Source organism: Rhinoraja longicauda, chromosome 26 (assembly GCF_053455715.1).
Source record: "Rhinoraja longicauda isolate Sanriku21f chromosome 26, sRhiLon1.1, whole genome shotgun sequence".
In the NCBI taxonomy this organism is placed as follows: Eukaryota; Metazoa; Chordata; class Chondrichthyes; order Rajiformes; family Arhynchobatidae; genus Rhinoraja; species Rhinoraja longicauda.
This window is the reverse complement of record NC_135978.1, coordinates 199029-222042: the sequence shown is the minus strand read 5'-3', so window position 1 is coordinate 222042 and position 23014 is coordinate 199029. Positions and strand designations below refer to the sequence as shown.

Below are 23014 nucleotides of genomic sequence, written 5' to 3'. Positions count from 1 at the left end.
TACTCTCAGATACTATAAAGAACTCTGTGGTATTATTTCAAAGCACAATGGGCCTATCTCCAACATGCTGGCCAACGTTTTACAAAATCATTAAGATTAATAATCTGGTCATTATCTGATGCTTGTTGATGGGAGCAGTGTTTTCTGGAGCACTACAGTAACTACACTTCATTGGTAAAAAGAGATTTGGGATATTCTGAGAACATAAACATCAGTAAGTAAATGTAAATCTATTTTACAATCTATGTTTTTCTCATTTCTTATTTCTATTCCTGTCCAATGATGGGGCCTTGTATGTGGTTCCTTTGCAGCCAGGATCCACTGAACATTTCAGCTAAAGGGTCATCCTTGGTTGTATTAATTGGGCAATCTGTTTAGCCTCGAGGAGTCACTGCTTAAGTCTGGTTTTGCTCCAGCTGTTCATACTCTTTGTACTTGGGTAAGTTGACTTGCAATGATTTCACTGAGTTCAGTGGAAGTGAGAATGCTTCTCTTCCTGCAGATGAGCTTGGCAAGTAGTACTTTTGGATAAGGTATAATATATTTTAGCCCCAAATCTTCTCTCAGAATGTTGTGAATCTGAGGCATTGTATGAGAACAGTGAATACTCAGTCATGAATTACGTTCAAGGCTGAGAGAGATGTCTGCATTAGAGGAGCATGCAGAGCTGTGAGGTTCATGCAGGAAAACAGTTGAGATCAAAGATCAGATTTGCTATTGATGAATGGTGATATATTTACAAGGGCCACTTCTGGTCCTATTTCTTCTGTTCTTACCCAGTCACTGTTTAATGCCCAGCTTAAAGTGAATGCCCCAAGCTATCAACACACTCACTACTGCCCTTATCAAGGCCAACTAAAATATCAAATACTGATAAACCACTAACCTTGATTTACATTCATCAACAATTTTTTGAAGCATAATCACTTAAACTGTTCCAGGGCGCATGATGAGCATTTACATTGTAAATGGTTAATCATTAGAGAGAGAGACATTTATACAGTTCTGCCAGAGATTCTGCACATATGGTTCTATGAATCCATTTTGATGTAAATCAAGAATTTCAAGCAGCACCTTACTGCACTTAACTGTATATTCTCTTAAAATATACTGCATTTGTTAAATGCAAGGTATTTAATTTTTATTTGTAAAAGGCATTATCTTCCATCAACATGCATGTTAAATCCACCTGGTCTTGGTCCATGCATCACCAATTTCCCCATGCATTTCAGAAATTGTAACTGTACCACCATTGTAACTGTAACATCATTGTAACTAACACCATTAGGGAAAGAACCCCACCAGGAGTTGGAAGAAGACAACAGATTTAAAAACAATTTCAAGAGCCCAAAGTGATATGCAAGAAAGGAGAGATGTAAACATTATCCCAGTCCCTAGTTTAAAGTTAATTTTAATTCAGTCCCATTCCAAAGCAACTTGGCAGATTGTAGATATAGTTTTTAGAAGGTCATACTTGTTTTGGATGATCCTCCAAGTTTTCTTCCTTCTGGAATAAGTGAGATGTGAAGTCAGTATACAGGTTATACAGGTTAGTACCATATCAGTGGAATGATTTCATCTTCTAAATGGCAGTTCAAAATCTTTTTCTCCCGCAACATTGCTTCCTTTTATTCTGTACCTTGAGTTAACTAACCCTGGCTGAAAGGACTCAGTGGAGTGGCACTAAACAAGGCATTCTGTACCTTGAGTTAACTAACCCTGGCTGAAAGGACTCAGTGGAGTGGCACTAAACAAGGCATTTTGTACCTTGAGTTAACCCTGGCTGAAAGGACTCAGTGGAGTGGCACTAAACAAGGCATTTTATTTCCCTGTAGGAGCCACTTCATAGCCAGTCCAGCAACTTCTAAAGCTTTAGGGAATTTGATTTAGTTCCTGAACTCTGTTATGTACCTGGTCACATGGATGAGATGAACAATGCATTAGTGTGGGCGGACCGGGAGGGTGATGCAAGCAGTACATGATGTAACTCAATGATGCTGGGTAACCACGGCTTGAAAAAGAGTGAAATCATAAAACGCTTTGATTTATTAATGAAGGAAAAGAGACATATCAATAACTACAGGCAGATGTTTGCTGAGCTAGATATGCTCCATGCAAATCACTGATCACAATGCTAGTTAATGAATTGCTGCAATGTGAGAGAGCTTCATGAAGCTGTGCTTACCTTGCTTCTGGAATCAACATTAAGAAGGCAAACTCCACAGGCTAACTCTTTTGCATTTTTTTTTCCAGGTCGCAGGATGCAGGAAGAGAAATCCAGGGAGTTTTCATCTGGCTGCAATGAATGTAAATGGATTAAATATAGAATTCAGATTCAAATAACATGGATTCAATGTTAAGATTTTCCATCACATAGTCATAGTCACATAGTCATTGTTGGGTTCATCGCAATTCCTTTTCCTGTTGTTCAAAATTCTGATAATCAATTCTTGTGTATTTTACTAGCAGATACATTGAAACAGACACTTTCAGTAAATAATGTGACAACCAGTTTTGGTCTAACGTGTTGGGGAATTTCTTATTAAATAACTGATTGTGTTATCAATGGTGACTCTTGTATACTGATTCAGTGTGGTCTGCTATCTTACACGTTTTTCATTAGTATGTTTGTACACCTCCCGGCAGGCTGCGAAGGAGCCGAGGCCGGAGCTTCGCGGGATGGAGCCCGTGGCCAACAGAGTTGACAGGGCCCGCGGCCGGGCCCTGGGTCGTCGGGGCCCGCAGCTGGGCCCCTGGGTCGACGGGGCCGGGTCCTGGGTCGACGGGGCCCACAGCCGGGCCCTGGGTAGACGGGGCCTGCGGGGGGCCCTGGGTAGACGGGGCCCGCGGCCGGGCCCTGGGTAGACGGGGCCCGCAGCTGGGCCCTGGGTAGACAGGGCCCGCAGCTGGGCCCCTGGGTAGACGGGGCCCTGGGTCGGTGCCACGGAGGCTCTGGAGAGGACCCGGCAGCATTAGTGGAGAGGTCGGTGTAGCGGTCAACGATGGCGCCGACCGATGGACGAGGTTGGGCACGTGGAAGTGAGGATGTGAGGATGTCGCTGCCAGGGGAAGGAACAATGGAGGACTCGGCGTGGGGGTACCACCATGAGGGAGCTGGAGGAGAACAAAGGGGGACCTGGCGCGGGTACTTTGTAACTTTGTAAGTGCCCTTTATGTGGCAACCATTTACATAACTTGGGGAGGCAAGTAAAGAATTTCACTATGCCTTGTCACATGAGGCAATAAAGTATTCATTCAGGAATGTCACTGAAATGAATGCAAAAAAGAATTTTAATGCACTAATGTACAAGTGATAATAAGTCCCATTGAATCATTGAACATACAGTGCAGTTACAGCCTCACATATTAAGGATGAGGTTTCAGGTACGGAAGGTACTTACCAAATTATATTTTGCGAACAAAATGAAATATTTTCCTTACCTTCTGCATCATTCCAAAGGAATGCATTTACAGAAAGAAAACCCTGTAAATTTCATACATTTTAAATGTCTGCTTCAATGCATATTCAATAAAAACAATTTCAAAACCACTCAAGATTTATTTGATGACTAGACCAAGTGTTGGGCACACTCCTCGTAGAGCAGCTGAAGAACAAGAAGGAGGGTGATCAGACGGAAGTTGTGCACATCGGCAACAAGTGACATCGGTAGGAAAAGGTATGAGGGCTTGCGGAGTGAATATAGGGAGTTGGGCCAAATATTTAAAAGCAGGGCTTCGAGGGTAGTAATCTTCAGATTATCTTTGGTGCCATGTGTTAGCGAGGGTAGGAATAGGAAGGTAGGACAGCTCAGGAGTTGGTGCAGAGGGCAGAGTTTCAGAGTTTTGGACCATTGGGATCTCTTCTGGGGCAAAGATGACCTGTACAAGAGGGAGAGGTTGCATTTGAACTAGAGGAGGACCAATATCCTTGCAGGAAGGTTCACTAATGATGAAATCAGAAATTGGAAAAAGTGATGGGAAAATAGTGGGTAGATACAAAATGCTGGAGTTACTCAGCGGAACAGGCAGCATCTTTGGAGCAAAGGAATGGGTGACTTTTCGGGTCGAGACCCTTCTTCAGACCCTCCTTCCTCCTTTGACTTAAACCAGCACCTGCAGTTCTTTCCCACACATGGGAAAATTGAGGTTAGGACCAGTAAGTGTCAAAGGAAGGACAGGAGAGGAGAGGTAAAGGAATATGGTGTAATTGATGGGCCAAAGTGTGTTTTTTTCAAGTGGTCTCTTGAACTTAGTCTGAATCAGTGCTTGGAACGATGATGTTGTGGCCATTACGGAGACAGTTGTAGAAGGTTTGTATAAGAATAGCTGTATAAGATAGTTGTAAAAGAATAATATTTTCACTCAGAGAAGATTTAATGAAGATGTTGCCAGGACTTGAGAGCCTGAGCTATTAGAAAGGTTTGACAATAGACAATAGGTGCAGGAGTAGGCCATTCGGCCCTTCGAGCCAGCACCGCCATTCAATGTGATCATGGCTGATCATTCTCAATCAGTACCCCGAACTAGAACTAGGATTTGAACTAGGATTAGGACGATTTCTTTGGAGTGAAGGAGGCGATGCCGTGATCTTATAGAGGTGTACAAGATCATAAGGGGAATAGATAGGGTGAATGCACAGTCTTTTACTTGGGGTAGGGGAATCTAGATCCAGAGGACTTAGATTTAACACACAAATGGGTGATTGGAAGACCCAAGAAAGATCTTGGGCGAGTTGGATTAAAGTAAAGATTAAAAAGTGGGTTGCAGGGCGAAGGTAGGACTGCTCAAGGATATAGGAAGAGTTGGAGGTCGTAGGCGAGTTACCAAATGAGTATTTTGCATCTTTATTCAAAGAGACGGACATGGAGGACAGTGAGATCAGTGGTGAGAATACTAATTTGCCAGAGCAGAAAGTGATGGTGTTGGGGCTTTTGACGAGAATTAAGGTGGATAAATCCCCAGGCCCTGATGGGATCTATCTCGGGTTATTGAGGAGATTGCAGGGGCCTTGATGATAATCTTTGCAACTTCTCTAGTAACAGGTAAGATCTCAGTGAACTGGAGAGTGTTATTGTTGTTCCTTTGTTTAAGAAGAGAAGTAGAGATAATCTAGGAAATTAAAGGCTGATGAGCCTCACATCAGTGCTTTCGAAGCTATTTGGGAGGATTCTTCAAGATAGGATTTACTCATATTTGGAAGGGAATGGGCAAACTCGGGACAATCAGTGTGGCTTTGTAAATGACAGGTCAAATGGTGAAGAAGGCGATTGATGAGGGTAGGGCAGTGGATTTAGTAAGGCATGGATTTGATAAAGTCCCTACGATAGCCCTGATTCGAAGATTAGTTTTTATGGAACAAACACCTATTAAACTGCAGGTCCGCTGCAACTCTCAGTTCTTTTAAATCGAGGCTGAAGACTTTTCTGTTTGACGCTGCCTTTTATTAAATCAAATAATGATTCATTTCTTACACTGCACTGTAACTTTTATTCTTGTGTTTTATACCTGTCTTCTTTTATTTTAGCTTGTTTTTATTTTCTATTCTCTTTAATGACTGTTTTTAATTGCTTTTAACTGCTCTTTAATGTTTTATGTAAAGCATAACTGCCTTGAACTGCCTTGGTGCTGAAATGTGTTATATAAATATACTTGCCTTGCCTTAAAAATATCCACTGACTTGGCCTCTACAGCCTTCTGTGGCAAAGAATTCCACAGATTCACCACACTCTAATTAAATAAATTTCTCAAGTCCTTCCTAAAAGAATGTCCATTAATTCTGACCTCTAGTCCTGGACTCTCCCATTAGTGGAAAGATCCTCTCCACATCCACTTTATCCAAGCCTTTCACTATTCTGTATGTTTCAACGAAGTCCCCCCTCATTCTTCTAAACTCCAGCGAGTACAGGCCCAGTGCCAACAAATGCTCATCGTAGGTTAACCTACTAATTCCTGGGATCATTCTCGTAACCTCCTCTGGACCCTCTCCAGGGCCACCACATGCTCCCTCAGATATGGTGCGCAGAATTACTCACAATACTCCAAATGCGGCCTGACCAGCGCCTTATAGAGCCTCAGCATTACATCCCTGTTTTTGTATGCAAGCCCTCTTATAATAAATGCTAGCATTGAGTTTGCTTTCTTCACTACCGATTTGACTTGCTGATTAACATTTTGGGAATCCTGCACCAGCACTCCCAAGTCCCTTTGCACCTCCGAATTCTGGATTATCACCCCATTTAGAAAATAGTCTACGTCTTTTATTCCTACTACCAAAATACATGACTCCACACTTTGCTACACTATATTCCATCTGCCATTTTTCTGCCCATTCTCCCAACCTGTCCAAGTCCTTCCACAGAGTCCCTGCTTTCTGTACACTACCTGCCCCTCCATCTATTTTCGTATCATCCGCAAACTTTGCCACAAAGCCTGCAATCCCCTCGTCCAAATCATTAATATACTATTATATACTAATAGGGCGGCACGGTAGCGCAGCGGTAGAGTTGCTGCTTTACAGCGAATGCAGCGCCGGAGACTCAGGTTCGATCCTGACTACGGGTGCTGCACTGTAAGGAGTTTGTACGTTCTCCCCGTGACCTGCGTGGGTTTTCTCCGAGATCTTCGGTTTCCTCCCACACTCCAAAGACGTACAGGTATGTAGGTTAATTGACTGGGTAAATGTAAAAATTGTCCCTAGTGGGTGTAGGATAGTGTTAATGTGCGGGGATCGCTGGGCGGCGCGGACTTGGTGGACCGAAAAGGCCTGTTTCCGCGCTGTATATATATGATATGATATACGTGAAGAGTAGCGGTCCAAGCACCGACCCTTGCGGAACTCCACTAGTCACTGGCAGCCAACCAGAAAAAGCTCCCTTTATTGACACTTTTTGTCTTTTGCCATCCAGCCAACCTGCTACCACACGAGTATCTGCCCTTGATACCGTGGGCTCTCATCTTCCGAAGCAGCCTAACGGTGGCACCTTATTAAAGGCTTTCTTTTTTGAACAGCTTTGATATTTGTAATATCACGGTATATAATGGAAGTTCAAAAATAACAATGACAGACTTGAAAATTCAGATCAAAATACAGAGGCAGTCTTACCGTGAGGGGAGTGAGCGACATGAATATTGTGAGACTGCTCCAAATATTCTCGATTTCCTTCATCAGTAACTGGAGTTTCTCATTACACACAGCTGTGGCTTTGATTCCAAGCTCAACGCGTTTGGTCACTCTGTACACCTCTATTACCCCTATTAAAAGAAGGCACACTGTCCACTTAATGCACAAAATATCAGATAAATAGATGGATTGATAATAGAAATTGTAATGCTCAATAGAAATTGCAGATTTGGCAATTCCCAGCTATCTGGAAACATGTTCAACATCATTGGAAGAGAATGCATGGCATTATTATTGGTAAGTTTGCAGATAACATTAATGTGGCTGGTATCATAGACGGTGAAGATGATTATCAAAGATTACATTAAAAATGACAATAAGATCATGATCAGCTGGGCAATGGGCTGAGGAATGGTCAGTAAGGAGTCAAGACTGTTTTACGGTACAATGAAATTCTTGCTTGCAGTAGCACAACAGATCAATAAATATCTAAAAGCATCTCAAATGCCACTTTCGTATCTGGCTTCATCACCACCCTCAGCAATGTGTTCCAGACATTGTAAAATGTGTAAAAAAACTAGCCCTGCACATCTCCATTATATTTTCCTCCTCTCACCGTGTGACTACTCCCTCTAGTGTTGGACATTTTCACCATGAGAAAAATGTTCTGTCTATCGTATCTCTGCCTCTCACAATTATATAAACATCTATCAACTCTCTCCTCACCCTCGAATGTCTCAGAGAAAACAATCCACATCTATCCAACTTCTCCTTTCAGCTGAAACCCTCCAATCCAGGCAGCATTCTGGTACACCACCTCTCCACACTCTTCAGAGCTTCCACTTCTTTCCTGTAAAGGGGGAACCAGAACTGCATGCAATACTCCAAGTCCGGTCTAATCAAAGTCTTATAGAGCTGCAATATGACCTCCTGACTCATATATTCAATGCCCCTAGCAATGAAGGCAAGTGTACCGTTTGCCTTCTTTACCACCCTATCTGCTTACGCTGCCACTTTTAGTGAGCTATGAACTTGGACTCCAAGATCCCTCTGCACGCCAATGGTGTTAAGGGTCTTCCCATTAACTGTATACTCTCTCCTTACATTCAACCTCACACTTGCTCAGGTTCGCCTCCATCTGCCATTTTTCCGCTCTTTTCTCTAAACCACTATGTTCTGAAGACCTTCTTCACTGTCTGCAACTCCTCCAATTTTGGTGTTGACAGCAAACTAACGCCCCAACCAAAGGTAGACACAAAATGCTGGAGTAACTCAGCAGGTCAAGCAGCATCTCAGGAGAGATGGAATACATTCCTTCTCTCATGAGATGCTGCCTGATCCGCTGAGTTACTCCAGCATTTTGTGTCTACCTTCGATTTGAACCAGCATCTGCAGTTATTTTCCTACAACCATCTACATTTATGTCTAATTCCCCAACCATCTACATTTATGTTTAAGATAGACACAAAATGCTGGAGTATCTCAGTGGGACTGGCAACATCTCTGGAGGGAAACATAGAAAATAGGTGCAGGAGTAGGCCATTCGGCCCTTCGAGCCTGCACCGCCATTCAATATGATCATGGCTGATCATTCAGCTCAGTAGCCTGTACCTGCCTTCTCTCCATACCCCCTGATCCCTTTAGCAAAAAGGGCCACATCCAACTCCCTCTTAAATATAGCCAATGAACTGGCCTCAACTACCTTCTGCGGCAGAGAATTCCACAGACTCACCACTCTCTGTGTGAAGAAATGTTTTCTCATCTCGGTCCTAAAAGACTTCCCCCTTATCCTTAAGCTGTGACCCCTGGTTCTGGACTCCCCCAACATCGGGAACAATCTTCCCGCATCTAGCCTCTCCAACCCCTTAAGAATTTTATATGTTTCTATAAGATCCCCCCTCAGTCTTCTAAATTCCAGCGAGTACAAGCCCAGTCTATCCAGTCTTTCCTCATATGTAAGTCCCGCCATCCCAGGGATCAATCTGGGAAGGGGTGAAGTTGGATAATCTTCTTCATGGTCTCTACCTGCAATATCACCCATTCCCTCTCTGCAGAGATGCTGCCTGTCCCACTGAGTTACTCCAGTAATTTTTGTCTATCTTCGGTTTAAACCAGTATCGCAGTTCCTTCCTACTACATTTATGTCCAGGTCATTTATCTATCTATCTTATTAAAAGTCAGATCTTGTTAATATATATGTATGTATAGACAATAGACAATAGGTGCAGGAGTTGGCCATTCAGCCCTTCGAGCCAGCACCGCCATTCAATGCGATCATGGCTGATCACTCTCCATCAGTACCCCGTTCCTGCCTTCTCCCCATACCCCCTCACTCCGCTATCCTTAAGAGCTCTATCCAGCTCTCTCTTGAAAGCATCCAACGAACTGGCCTCCACTGCCTTCTGAGGCAGAGAATTCCACACCTTCACCACTCTCTGACTGAAAAAGTTCTTCCTCATCTCCGTTCTAAATGGCCTACCCCTTATTCTTAAACTGTGGCCCCTTGTTCTGGACTCCCCCAACATTGGGAACATGTTATCTGCCTCTAATGTGTCCAATCCCCTAATTATCTTATATGTTTCAATAAGATCCCCCCTCATCCTTCTAAATTCCAGTGTATACAAGCCCAATCGCTCCTGCCTTTCAACATACGACAGTCCCGCCATTCCGGGAATTAACCTAGTGAACCTACGCTGCACGCCCTCCATAGCAAGAATATCCTTCCTCAAATTTGGAGACCAAAACTGCACACAGTACTCCAGGTGCGGTCTCACCAGGGCCCGGTACAACTGTAGAAGGACCTCTTTGCTCCTATACTCAACTCCACTTGTTACGAAGGCCAACATTCCATTGGCTTTCTTCACTGCCTGCTGTACCTGCATGCTTCCTTTCATTGACTGATGCACTAGGACACCCAGATCTCGTTGAACTCCCCCTCCTCCTAACTTGACACCATTCAGATAATAATCTGCCTTTCTATTCTTACTTCCAAAGTGAATAACCTCACACTTATCTACATTAAACTGCATCTGCCATGTATCCGCCCACTCACACAACCTGTCCAAGTCACCCTGCAGCCTTATTGCATCTTCCTCACAATTCACACTACCCCCCAGCTTAGTATCATCTGCAAATTTGCTAATGGTACTTTTAATCCCTTCGTCTAAGTCGTTAATGTATATCGTAAATAGCTGGGGTCCCAGCACCGAACCTTGCGGTACCCCACTGGTCACTGCCTCCCATTCCGAAAGGGACCCATTTATCCCCACTCTTTGCTTTCTGTCTGTCAACCAATTTTCTATCCATGTCAATACCCTCCTGTGGCGGATCAGGCCACTCCTTGGGTCAGCCCCCTCGTTACGTGACGGACAGGCGAAAGGGGTTAAAAGCCAGACCAAGGGAAGGCGTATCTTATCCCTAGGAGAACTACGCTGTGGGCAGGAGCTCACAGCCTGATAAAAGAATCTTACTAAACACTGCCTGGCGTTTTGCCTATTCTCTGGCCTCCGCCAGGCCACTACATTGGTGACCTCGACGGACATCACACGTAGTGATGTCAAACGATAATGTACAACCCGGTCCTGCCGCCCTCGTGCAACCCGGTCCTGCCGCCCTCGGTCCTGCCGACCTCGAGGCCGTCTCCCTCAAACTCCCGACCCTGTGGACCGAAGAGCCTGAGGTCTGGTTTCAGCAGGCAGAGGCACAGTTTGCTGTGCGAGGGGTAACCGTCGACTTGACGAAGTACTTTTATGTCGTCGGCGCCCTGGACCAGGCGACAGCAAGGCGAGTAAAGCCTTACCTTAATGACCCCCCCGCGGATGACAAATATAAGGGCCTTAAAGAACTCCTTATCAGGAGGTTCGGCCTCAGCGACGCCGAGAGGGCAACTCGCGTTATGAGCCAGGGGGGGCTCGGGGACCGACGGCCGTCGGCCCTTCTGGAGGACATGCTCGCCCCTATGGGCAACCACCCCCCCTGTTTCTTATTCAAGCAGGCCTACCTGCGGCAGCTCCCGGTCGACCTCCGTTCTCAGCTCGCTGAGGACCCCTTCACCGACACGCAGCGGCTGGGCGAGCGCGCTGATCAAATCTGGATGTCCCGTCGGGAGGACCTGGCAGCCCTAGCCGTCTTTTCCGCGGCGTCGGAAGGCCAACAGCAAGCTGGGGCCGCCGTCGACCCCGTTTCAGGGCGACCCCCGCGGCGAAATCTGGCCGCCATCGGGCACCCCGGTGCCGGCACGCCCTTCTCGCACGGCCCGCCGACAATTCAGCCAGACGCCACCAGAGGTCGCTGGTGGTCGGCCCAAGCAGCACCACCTCCAATACCGCTGGAGACCACCGGAGGTCGCTGGTGGGCATCCCAGTCTGCACCACCACCGGACACCAGCAAAGGCGGCTGGTGCTATTATCACCGTCGTTGGGGACCGAACGCCAAGCAATGTCGCCTACCCTGTGCCTTTCCGGGAAACGCAAGGGCCGGCCGTCAATGATCCCTTCGGCGGCCGGCCAGATCCATCGTGTGTTCGCCCGGGATCGCCGCACCGGGGGTCGGTTCGTCGTCGACACTGGAGCAGAGGTGAGCGTCCTACCTCCTTCCACCGCCGATATCCATACGGGCAAACACGGCCCCCTCCTCACTGCGGCGAATGGTAGCCCCATCAACACTTACGGGGTCTGCCAGCTCGCCCTTAACTTCGGCGACAGCTGGTTCACGTGGCGGTTCATCATTGCCGATGTTTCCCAGCCGCTGCTGGGCGCCGACTTCCTGCGGGCGCATTCCATGCTCGTGGATGTCAGGCGGCAGCGCCTGGTGCACTCCAGCACGCTGAGGCCGGTCTCCCCCAACGTCGGACACCTGTCGTCCGTGGATGCGACGTACGCGCGCATCCTGGCGGACTTCCCGGACATTGTGGAAACCCACTTCTCCTCCTCCGCTCTCAAGCACGGGGTGCAACATCACATCCCCACCACCGGGCCACCCGTGCACGCCCGAGCGCGGCGCCTCGCTCCAGACAAGCTCCGTCTAGCTCGAGAGGAGTTTCGTCAGATGGAGTCAATGGGCATCGTGCGCCCTTCCGATAGCCCGTGGGCGTCACCACTCCACTTGGTCCCCAAGGCGGACGGGGGTTGGCGACCGTGCGGGGACTATCGGCGCTTAAATGACGCGACCGTTCCCGACAGGTACCCGGTTCCGCACATCCAGGACTTTAATGCCCACCTGGCCGGAGCATCCATGTTCTCCAAGCTGGACCTTGTGCGTGGATATAATCAAATCCCGGTCCACCCCGATGACATCCCCAAGACTGCCATCATCACCCCGTTCGGCCTATTCGAGTTCCTACGGATGCCGTTCGGGTTGAAGAACGCCGCACAGGCCTTCCAACGGCTTATGGACTGTGTGTGCCGTGGCCTGGAATTCGTCTTTGTGTACTTGGACGACGTACTCGTGGCCAGCCGCTCGAAGCAGGAGCACTGCACCCACCTCCGCCAGCTGTGTAAACGCCTCAGCGAGTACGGGTTGTCAATCAATACTTCCAAGTGCCGTTTTGGGGTGACGGCCATCGATTTCCTCGGCCATCGGGTGACCCCACAAGGGGTGGTACCTCTTCCGGACAGGGTCGAAGCTGTCCGCCGTTTCCCCCGACCGACCACTGTCAAGGGCCTGCAGGAATTCGTTGGGATGGTCTCGTTCTATCACCGCTTCCTGCCGTCGGTGGCCAGAACTATGCGCCCACTCTTCCACCTCATGGCTGGTCGCCGCAAGGAGGTCGAGTGGGACGACGAAGCAGGAGCGGCCTTTGAGCAGGCTAAGGAGGCCCTAGCCAGGGCCACGATGCTCGTCCATCCTAAGGAGGATGCCCCAACTGCCCTGACCGTGGACGCTTCTGAGGTGGCGGTCGGTGCGGTGCTAGAGCAGCACATCGACGGGTGTTGGCGGCCACTCGCCTTCTTTAGCAGGCACCTCAGCGGGGCCCAACGGCATTACAGCGCGTTCGACCGGGAGCTCCTCGCCCTCTACCTCGCGGTACGCCACTTTCGGTACTTCCTAGAGGGGAGGCCCTTCACCGCATTCACAGACCACAAGCCACTCACCTTTGCGTTCGCCAAGGTTTCGGATCCGTGGTCTGCGCGGCAACAGAGACAATTGGCTTATGTGTCGGAATACACCACCTCAATTCGGTTCGTGGAGGGAAAAAACAACAGGGTGGCCGACGCCCTGTCTAGACCCGCGATCCACGCCGTCCTACAAATGGCCGGGGGGATCGACTATTCCGCCCTAGCAGCCGCACAGCTGGGGGACGAGGAGATGGCCACCTATCGTACAGCCGTGTCCGGCCTGCAGCTGGAGGACATTGTCTGTGGCCCCGGGGATACAACACTGTTGTGCGACACCTCCACTGGCCTGCCGCGGCCCATCGTCCCTGTCGTCTGGCGTCGCAGGGTATTCGAGGTGCTCCACGGGCTGTCTCACCCCTCCATTCGGGCGACGGTGGCCCTTGTATCCTCCCGTTTCATGTGGCACGGGCTGCGTAAGCTGGTCGCACACTGGGCACGCACCTGCATCCCGTGCCAAACTTCAAAAATCCAGCGACACGTGCGTGCGCCTCTGCAAGAGTTTCGTGTCCCTCGGCAGCGCTTCGACCACATTCATGTGGACATCGTGGGGCCGCTGCCGCCGTCCCGGGGCATGACCCACCTCTTCACTGTGGTAGATCGCTTCACGCGGTGGCCGGAGGCCATTCCGCTGGCAGACACCTCGACGGCCACCTGCGCGCGGGCCTTGGCGGCGCACTGGATCGCCCGGTTCGGGGTGCCACTGGACATTACATCCGACCGGGGGCCACAGTTCACTTCGGAACTGTGGTCGGCCATGGCACCTGTGCCCACGTCACGTCATGGGACATTCCAGCCACACGTCCCTGCCGCTCTGGAGGACTGCCAGTTTGTGATCCTGCGCAGGGACGCACACCGATCACTTCTCCAGCGGCCGTACGAGGGCCCCTTCCGGGTCCTGCAACACGGCTCGGCCACATTCGTTCTGGACATGGGGGGTCGCAGAGAGACTGTTTCGGTCGCACGGCTGAAGCCGGCACACGTGGACATTGATCGGCCGGTGCCGGTTGCACAGCCCCGCCCGCGCGGTCGCCCCCCGTCCAAGCTACCCCCTCCAGTGTCTGCTACGACCCCTCCACCTGTCGGTCAGTCGCCGGTCCCTGCGCCGGTCATGGTGCGCACCCGGGCTGGTCGCCTCGTGCGCCCTCCTGTCCGTTTTGTACCTCCGGTTCTTGGGGGGGGTCCTGTGGCGGATCAGGCCACTCCTTGGGTCAGCCCCCTCGTTACGTGACGGACAGGCGAAAGGGGTTAAAAGCCAGACCAAGGGAAGGCGTATCTTATCCCTAGGAGAACTACGCTGTGGGCAGGAGCTCACAGCCTAATAAAAGAATCTTACTAAACACTGCCTGGCGTCTTGCCTTTTCTCTGGCCTCCGCCAGGCCACTACACTACCCCCAATACCATGTGCCCTAATTTTGCCCACTAATCTCCTGTGTGGGACCTTGTCGAAGGCTTTCTGAAAGTCGAGGTACACCACATCCACCGACTCTCCCCTGTCAATTTTCCTAGTTACATCCTCAAAAAATTCCAGTAGATTTGTCAAGCATGATTTCCCCTTCGTAAATCCATGCTGACTCGGAATGATCCCGTTACTGCTATCCAAATGCTCAGCAATTTCGTCTTTTATAATTGACTCAAGCATCTTCCCCACCACTGATGTCAGACTAACTGGTCTATAATTACCCGTTTTCTCTCTCCCTCCTTTCTTAAAAAGTGGGGTAACATTTGCTATCCTCCAATCCACCGGAACTGATCCTGAATCTATAGAACATTGAAAAATGATCTCCAATGCTTCCACTATTTCTAGAGCCACCTCCTTAAGTACCCTGGGATGCAGACCATCAGGCCCTGGGGATTTATCAGCCTTCAGTCCCATCAGTCTACCCAAAACCATTTCCTGCCTAATGTGGATTTCCTTCAGTTCCTCCATCACCCTAGGTTCTCCGGCCCCTAGAACATTTGGGAGATTGTGTGTATCTTCCTCAGTGAAGACAGATCCAAAGTAACGGTTTAACTCGTCTGCCATTTCTTTGTTCCCCATAATAAATTCCCCTGTTTCTGTCTTCAAGGGACCCACATTTGCCTTGACTATTTTTTTCCTCTTCACGTACCTAAAAAAACTTTTGCTATCCTCCTTTATATTATTGGCTAGTTTACCCTCGTACCTCATCTTTTCTCCCCGTATTGCCTTTTTAGTTAACTTTTGTTGCTCTTTAAAAGAGTCCCAATCCTCTGTCTTCCCACTCTTCTTTGCTATGTTATACTTCCTCTCCTTAATTTTTATGCTGTCCCTGACTTCCCTTGTCAGCCACAGGTGTCTCTTACTCCCCTTAGAGCCTTTCCGCTTCTTTGGAATAAATTGATCCTGCAACCTCTGCATTATTCCCAGGAATACCTGCCATTGCTGTTCTACCGTCTTCCCTGCTAGGGCCTCCTTCCAGTCAATTTTGGCCAGCTCCTGCCTCATGCCTCTGTAATCCCCTTTGCTATACTGTAATACCGACACTTCCGATTTTCCCTTCTGCCTTTCCATTTGCAGAGTAAAACTTATCATGTTGTGATCACTGCCTCCTAATGGCTGATTTCGGCAAAACGGTGAACCGTAGCGCCACGATTTTTGCACCGCCTTAATCACCACGCGGACAGCTGCTGGAAAATGATGTTTTTATTTAATTCGGTCGTATATTTTTAAAGTTACAGAGGTTTTAAAGCGCTGCCCCCCTGATTTATCGAAGGTTTTACAGAAGGGGGCGCTGTGGTGCGGATTTAGTTTTCAGCGTGTGTATGTCTGCGATTTTGGCTGATTTCGGGAAAACGGTAAACCGTAGCGCCACGATTTTTGCACCGCCTTAATCACACCGCTGGACGCTTCCCGAAAATGATGTTTTTATTTAATTCGGTCGCGTATTTTTTAAGTTACAGAGGTTTTAGTAAAAAATTTAAAAAACCCGGCGTGTGACGTCAAAAAGCTCGCGCAACCTCCCTCCTACTGATTTATTGAAGGCTTTCAGCGTGGCGCTGCTGTGCGTCTGTGCGTATGGGCTCACCTCTCCTCTCTCCCCTTGCTTCTCTCCTCTCTCCCACACCCGGGAGACCCTCTCCCCGCTATCCCCCCCCCCCCCCGGACCTTTCACTGATGCGCTCCCCACCCCCCCCCCCCCGGACCTGTTGGTGCTGGGGGCAAGAGAGAGTAGGGGAAAGGGATGTGCTGGGGAAAGGGGGGAGAGTAAGAGTGTGTCTGGGGGAGAGAGAATGGTGGCGGGATCTGAGAATGGGGACTGGGGAGGGGGACAACGGGGGTCTTCTGGAGGGGGCTTGGTGGTGGGGGAAATGGGGATACTGGGAAAAGGGGAGGTCGTGGGGAAAGGGGGGGTGTGGGGAGAGTAAGATTGGGGTTGGGGGAGGAGAGAATGGGGGGTGTGGGAATGGGCCCAACGGGGGAGAGAATGGTGGCGGGGTCTGAAAATGGGGACTGGGGAGGGGGACAACAGGGGTCGTCCGGAGGGGGCTTGGTGGTGGGGGAAATGGGAATACTGGGAAAAGGGGAGGTCATGGGGAAAGGGGGGGTGTGGGGAGAGTAAGAGTGGGGCTGGGGGAGGAGAGAATGGGGGGTGTGGGGATGGGCCCAACGGGCCCTCTTTGCTAGTTTATATATATATATATATATATATATATATATATATATATATATATATATATATATATATATCTCAGAGGTCCCAGCAGAACTCCACTGATCACAGACCTCCATCCAGAACATCTATCTTCCACCACAATCCTATTCTATGAATAAGTTAGTTCCGAATACATACAACCAAATCACCGTGGATGCCATATATCTTACTCACCTGGATCAGCCTACCATGACTGATATCAAAAGCCTTACTAAAATCCATGTATACAACATCCACCACGCTAACTTCATCAATCTCCTTTGCCACCTCCTCAAAAAAAGCTCAATCAAATGTGTGAGACATGACCTGCCTTGTACAAAGCCATGCCGGCTATTCTTAATTAGTCCATTCTTTTCCACAAAATGAATCCGACTTTCTCCAATAGTTTCTCTACCATTGATGTGTGGCTCACTGACCTATAATTCCCTGTATTCTCTCTACTTCCTTTCTTAAACAAAGGAACAACGTTGGCCACTCTCCAGATACATGTTAAATGCGGTCAGGTGGGACCAGTATAGATGCTACATCCTCATTTGGCATGGACAAATTAGGCGGAAGGGCCTGCATGTCTCTGTGACTTTACACAGTTGCCATCTTTCCCCACAAGTGCTTTTTCATAAAATGATATAGAGTGGAGAAAAGATTTACGGAAAGTTCAATACAGTAAAGCGAACATGGTAAATGAAGATTGATAATCTTCCTTGATATGGAAATCAAAGGCATTGTGTTATGACATTAAATACATAATGTAGTGAAAAATCAACCCCCAAGAGCAACTTAGGCTAAACATATGGAAAAGGGTTCAATGGGCTCCTTTTAGGTTAAAATTTAAAAAAGCAAGTGTTTCAGGGGAAAGTACTTGGGGAGGGGGTGGTTTTGGTGGGAAGGGAGCAGTGAATCAGGGAGTTGCAGAGAATTTCCCTTCCCACCCAAATTACATCCTCCCCAGGTACTTTCCCTTGCAACAGCAGCAGATGCAACACCTGTGGGCGGCACGGTGGCATAGCGGTAAAGTTGCTGCCTTACAGCGCTTTCAGTGCCTGAGACCGGGTTTGATCCTGACTACAGATGCTGTCTGTACGGAGTTTGTGCGTTCTCCGCATTACTGCGTGGGTTTTTTCCCCCCCAAGATCTTCCGTTTCCTCCCACACTGCAAAGACTTACAGGTTTGTAAGTTAATTGGCTTTCTATAAATGTAAATCATCCCTAGTGTGTGTGGGAAAGTGTCAATATGCGGGGATCGCTGATCGGCGCGGACTTGGTGGGCAATAAGCAATACTAAGAGTACTGCATGAGGAATTACAATTTAGAGAAGGTAAGACAAGGTTTCCATTGGCTATGTAGACGTTTATCACAAACATTCAATATCTTTGGGAAGAGAAGAAATAACTGGAAAAATGTGATTGTGTGGGAAATTGATTCCACAGACTGTGTGGTTTAAGTGTTCCCTACCACCCTGATCTGGATATTAAATTCTTTAAATTACATAATTAAGATATTTGCCACATTCACTGGGTGGAATAACGGCCTCATGGGTTTAAAATACACAACTATTTTGTTTCACATAACATGGGCTAAATTATTTTATGTGAAGTTTCTAATGGGGAATGTCAAAAGTTCAGTTCACACACCGCTAGAAGAGGTTTGAAGAGGAGTTCGGCTGATCTCAACAAGGGGGTGGGTGGAGAACACTAGTCAACTTTAATCAATGCCAGGCTGAACATAACTCCTGTAAAAAAATCTACTCCTCACTAAACAACTAGTAACCCCTAAATATTAATAATGTGACATTTATTAGTAATTGCTGCTACATATTCCATACCCAAGAGATACTCCATGCCTTGCGTCGACTGAATGACTTCGGTGCACACTGTTGAGCTGCTGATTCCATTGAGAGTTTCACTGGCCTTGTTGATCACCTCAAACACAAATGTTCATAGGCCCAATAACATATTGACAAGAAAATATAGAAGGCAAGCAAATGGGAACAAAACTATTAACAACTTAAGATACTCGTTACTGGACAATGAACAACATTTAATAGCAATACCTCAAATGTTATCAATAGTTTCAAAAAAGATTATATTAGCTATTTGGATACATCAATATTGATAGTTTGAAGTTGAAGGAAGGCATGGGTAAGTATGCAGGGAAAAAAACTGCAGATGCTGGTTTAAATCGAAGTAGACACAAAATGCTGGAGTAACTCAGCGGGTCAGGCAGCATAGTGGGAGAAGACTAGTGGGAGAGCTGGGAAGGGGAGGGGATAGAGAGGGAAAGCAGGGACGATCAACATGGGTTTGTATGTGATCGGAGAAGTTGCAGGAAGCTGTCGATGGGGAAATGCCTCTCAGATTCTGTTAATCAAAGCTATTTAAAATGTGGCCTGGAATATCTAATGAGATTGGTGCTGAGTCCACTGGTATTTGTAGTTTATATCAACAATTTGGATGAGAATGTTGAAGGCATGATTAGAAAATTTGCAGATGACACTAAAATGGATAGTACCGTAGATAGTGAAGGTGGTTCTTAAAAATTACAGTAAGATCTTGATCAGCTGTGCAAGTGGGTGGAGGAATGGCTAATGGAGTTTAATGCAGATAAGTATGAGATGTTGCTTTTGGGGAAGTCAAACCAGGACAGGGCCTTCACAGAGAATGGAATGCTGTAGAGCAGAGGGATTTAGGAGTACAGGTACACAGTCCCATGAAAGTGGTGTCACTGATAGCATGGTCAAGAAGGCTTTTGATACATTGGCCTTCACCAGTCAAGGAATTGGCAATAGAAGATACAAGGGACTGCAGATGCTAGTTTACAAAAAAAGCCACAAAGTGCTGGAGAAACACGGTGGGTCAGGTAACAACTTTGGTAACAACGTAGGTAGGTGATGTTTCGGATTGAGACCCTTCTTCAGTCTGAATTGAGTATAGAATGAATGAATGAATAAGTTTATTGGCCTAGTATGTACACATACAAGGAATGTGCCTTGGTGCTCCGCTCGCAAGTAACAACACGAACATACAGCAAACAAATAAGAATAAAGCATAAAACATAAAAACATTAAGAATATAACATTATTGTTTAAACATGTGAGTGAAATAAACCAGAGCAAAAAGAGACTGCAGACTTTTGGTTATTGAGTAGAGCTACTATTCGCCGAAAAAAGCTGTTTTTATGTCTGGCTGTGGCGGCTTTGACAGTCCGGAGTCGCCTTCCAGAGGGAAGTGCTTCAAAGAGTTTGTGGCCAGGGTGAGAGGGGTCAGAGATGATCTTGCCCACTCGCTTCCTGGCCCTTGCAGTGTACAGTTCGTCAATGGGGGTAAGGTTACAGCCAACAACCTTCTCAGCTGATCGAACAATTCATTGCAGCCTCCGGATGGCGTGCTAAGTGGCTGAGCCAAACCAGACCATGATGGAGAAGGTGAGGACAGACTCAATGATAGCAGTATAGAATTGGACCATCATTGCCTATGGCAGATTGGGTTTCCTCAGCTGCCGCAGGAAGTACATCCTCTGTTGGGCCTTTTTGACTGTGGAGTCGATGGTGGCCCCCCATTTAAGGTTGTTGGAGATGATGGTTCCAAGGAACTTAAATGACTCCACAGATGTGACTGTGGTGTTGTTGCTGGTGAGTGGGGGGAGGGGAGGGAAGGGAAGGGGGAGCTCTCCTAAAGTCTACAATGAGTTCCACTGTCTTAAGAGCATTGAGCTCCAGGTTGTTACGTAGGCACCAGGATGCCAGCTGTATCATTTCCTGTATGTAGGCAGATTCCTCCCCATCCTGGATTAGGCCAATCAGGGTTGTGTCATCCGCAAACTTGAGAAGCTTGACAGAGGAGTCTGTGGAGGTGCAATTGTTGGTGTAGAGAGATTAAAGGAGAGGGGAGAGTATGCAGCCTTGCGGTGCTCCTATGCTGAGGGTCTGCGGGTCCGAGATGTGCTTTCCCAGCCTCACATGCTGCTTCCTGTCTGTCAGGAAGTTGATGATCCACTGACAGAGGGGCTCAGGCACAGTCAACTGGGAGAGTTCGAAGTTTAGTAGTTCTGGCACAATGGCGTTAAATGCAGAGCTAAAACCCACAAACAAAATCCTTGCATAGGTCCCCTGGCAGTCTAGGTGCTGGAGGAAATTGGGATGATTGGGATAAAATTGGGAACAGTTTTACAACATGTTGGCGAGGCCTCGTTTGGAGTATTGTCTTTTGACTTTAGAGCTACAGCCCGGAAACTGCCCCTTCAGCCCACTGAGTCCACGCTGACCAGTGATTTCTCTGTACACTTGCACTATCCTACACACTAGGGACAATTTATAATTTTTACCCAGATCAATTAACCTACAAATCTGTGCGTCTTTGGTGTGCGAGTAAACCGGAGCACCCAGAGAAAACCCAGGCGGTCACAGAGGCAACGTATAAACTCTTTACAGGCAGCAACTGCAGTCAGGACAGAATCCGGGTCCCTGGCGCTGTAAGGCAGCAGCTCTACCCCTGTGCTACGGTGCTGCCTTTTATTGTGTTCAGTTCTGCTATAGAAAGGACGTCATTAAGTTGTAATGAGTGCAGAGAAGATTTGTGAGGGTATTGCTAGGACTCGAGGGCCTGAGGTTGGGTGGGCCAGCTCTTTCTTCCTTGGAGCGCAGGAGGAGGAAGGATTATCTTATAGAGGTGTAAAAGATCATGCAGGGAATAAATAGGGTGAATGCAAGGAGTCGTTTATCCAGAATAGGGGAATCGAGGATCAGAGGCTATAGATTTAAGGTAAAAGGGGAAAGATTTAATAGGAACCCGAAGGGCAACATTTTCGCAGGGAAGGTGGTGGGTATATGGAATGAGCTGCTAGAGGTAGTTGAGGCAGGTACTATAACGACATTTAAAAGACATGTAGGCAGGTATATGGATAGTAAAGGTTTAAAGGAATATGGGCCAAACTCAGGCAGGTGAGACAAGTGTATATGGGACATCCTGGTCTGCATGAACATGTTGGGCCAATGGGCCTGTTACCATGCTGTATATCTCTATGACTCTTAAGTGTGGTACCTGCTACCTGTCATTAGAATTCACTTTGACTATGGTTTTGTGCATAGGAAATTGTATCTCTCAATGATAAAAAGCACATGATAAAATAGGCCAAAGTCAGCATGGTTTTATGAAGGGGAAATCTTGCCTGACAGATCTGTTGGAATTCTTTGACGAAGCCATAAGCAGAATAGACAAAGGAGAGTCAGTGGATGTTGTTTCCTTGGATGTTCAGAAGGCCTTTGATAAGGTGCCACATGTGAGGCTGCTAAACAAGATATGAGCCCATGGTATTGCATCTAATACCATGGGCTCATATCTTGTTTAGCAGCCTCACATGTACTAGCAAGGTACCAGCACAGATAGAAGATTGGATGACTGGCAGGAGGCAAAGAGCGGGAATAAAGGGGACCTTTTCTGGTTGATGGTCGGTGACTAGTAGTGTTAGGTCCACTACTTTTCACATTGTATGTTAATGATCTGGATGATGGCATTGAAGGCTTTGGGACCAATCTTGTGGAGTGGCAGATAGTGTTGAAGAAGAACAGAGGCTGCAGAGGACTTGGACAGGTTCGGAGAGTGGGCAAAGTAGTGGCAAATGGAATACAGTGGAGCAAAATGTACAGTCATATATTTTGATAGGAGGTGTAAAGGAGTAAATGGGGAGAGGATTCAGAAATCAGAGGTGCAAGGGGACTTGAGAGTGCTGTTACAGGATTCCCAAAAGGTTCATTTGCAGGTTAAGTTGACGGTAAGGAAGGCTTTGCTTCTCAAAGTTCTGGTTGGTGCAGAACAGAAAACACTACCGGAAGTGGGCAACTGAATGAACATATGCACAAGTGTTTCAACAGCAGAAGGATGAAAATAAACTGGGATATTACTTATTCAGTCTAATTTCAATTACTTTGTTTTCACAGTGACTTCAGTTAACACTCAACTACAATGGCGAAAGATTACGTTGATCTGAAATGTTTTGTGCTCCCCTAATTATTTGAGACTGCTGGGTACTGCAAGCAGTTGGATGTCAATATGTAGCATCAATTATTCATAGCATCAGTAATTGTTCCAAAGACTCGGGATGTGGGTGGGAAC

The 23014-nt window shown here is 47.5% G+C and overlaps 1 protein-coding gene across 8 annotated transcripts in view; it reads right to left on the bottom strand.

Moving 5' to 3' along the window:
- synrg (synergin, gamma) overlaps window positions 1-23014 on the bottom strand; it is a 135904-nt gene that overhangs the window by 9722 nt on the left and 103168 nt on the right. For 6 of the 8 annotated variants that reach the window (XM_078422723.1, XM_078422727.1, XM_078422728.1 and 3 more), the window contains 4 exons: window positions 18730-18826; window positions 7103-7251; window positions 2186-2296; window positions 1475-1507 (listed from right to left, as the gene is read on the bottom strand). In XM_078422723.1, coding sequence (XP_078278849.1) covers window positions 1475-1507; window positions 2186-2296; window positions 7103-7251; window positions 18730-18826 — 390 coding nt within the window. The remainder of the gene's footprint in view (window positions 1-1474; window positions 1508-2185; window positions 2297-7102; window positions 7252-18729; window positions 18827-23014) is intronic. The other 2 variants (XM_078422724.1, XM_078422731.1) reach the window with 1 other exon arrangement.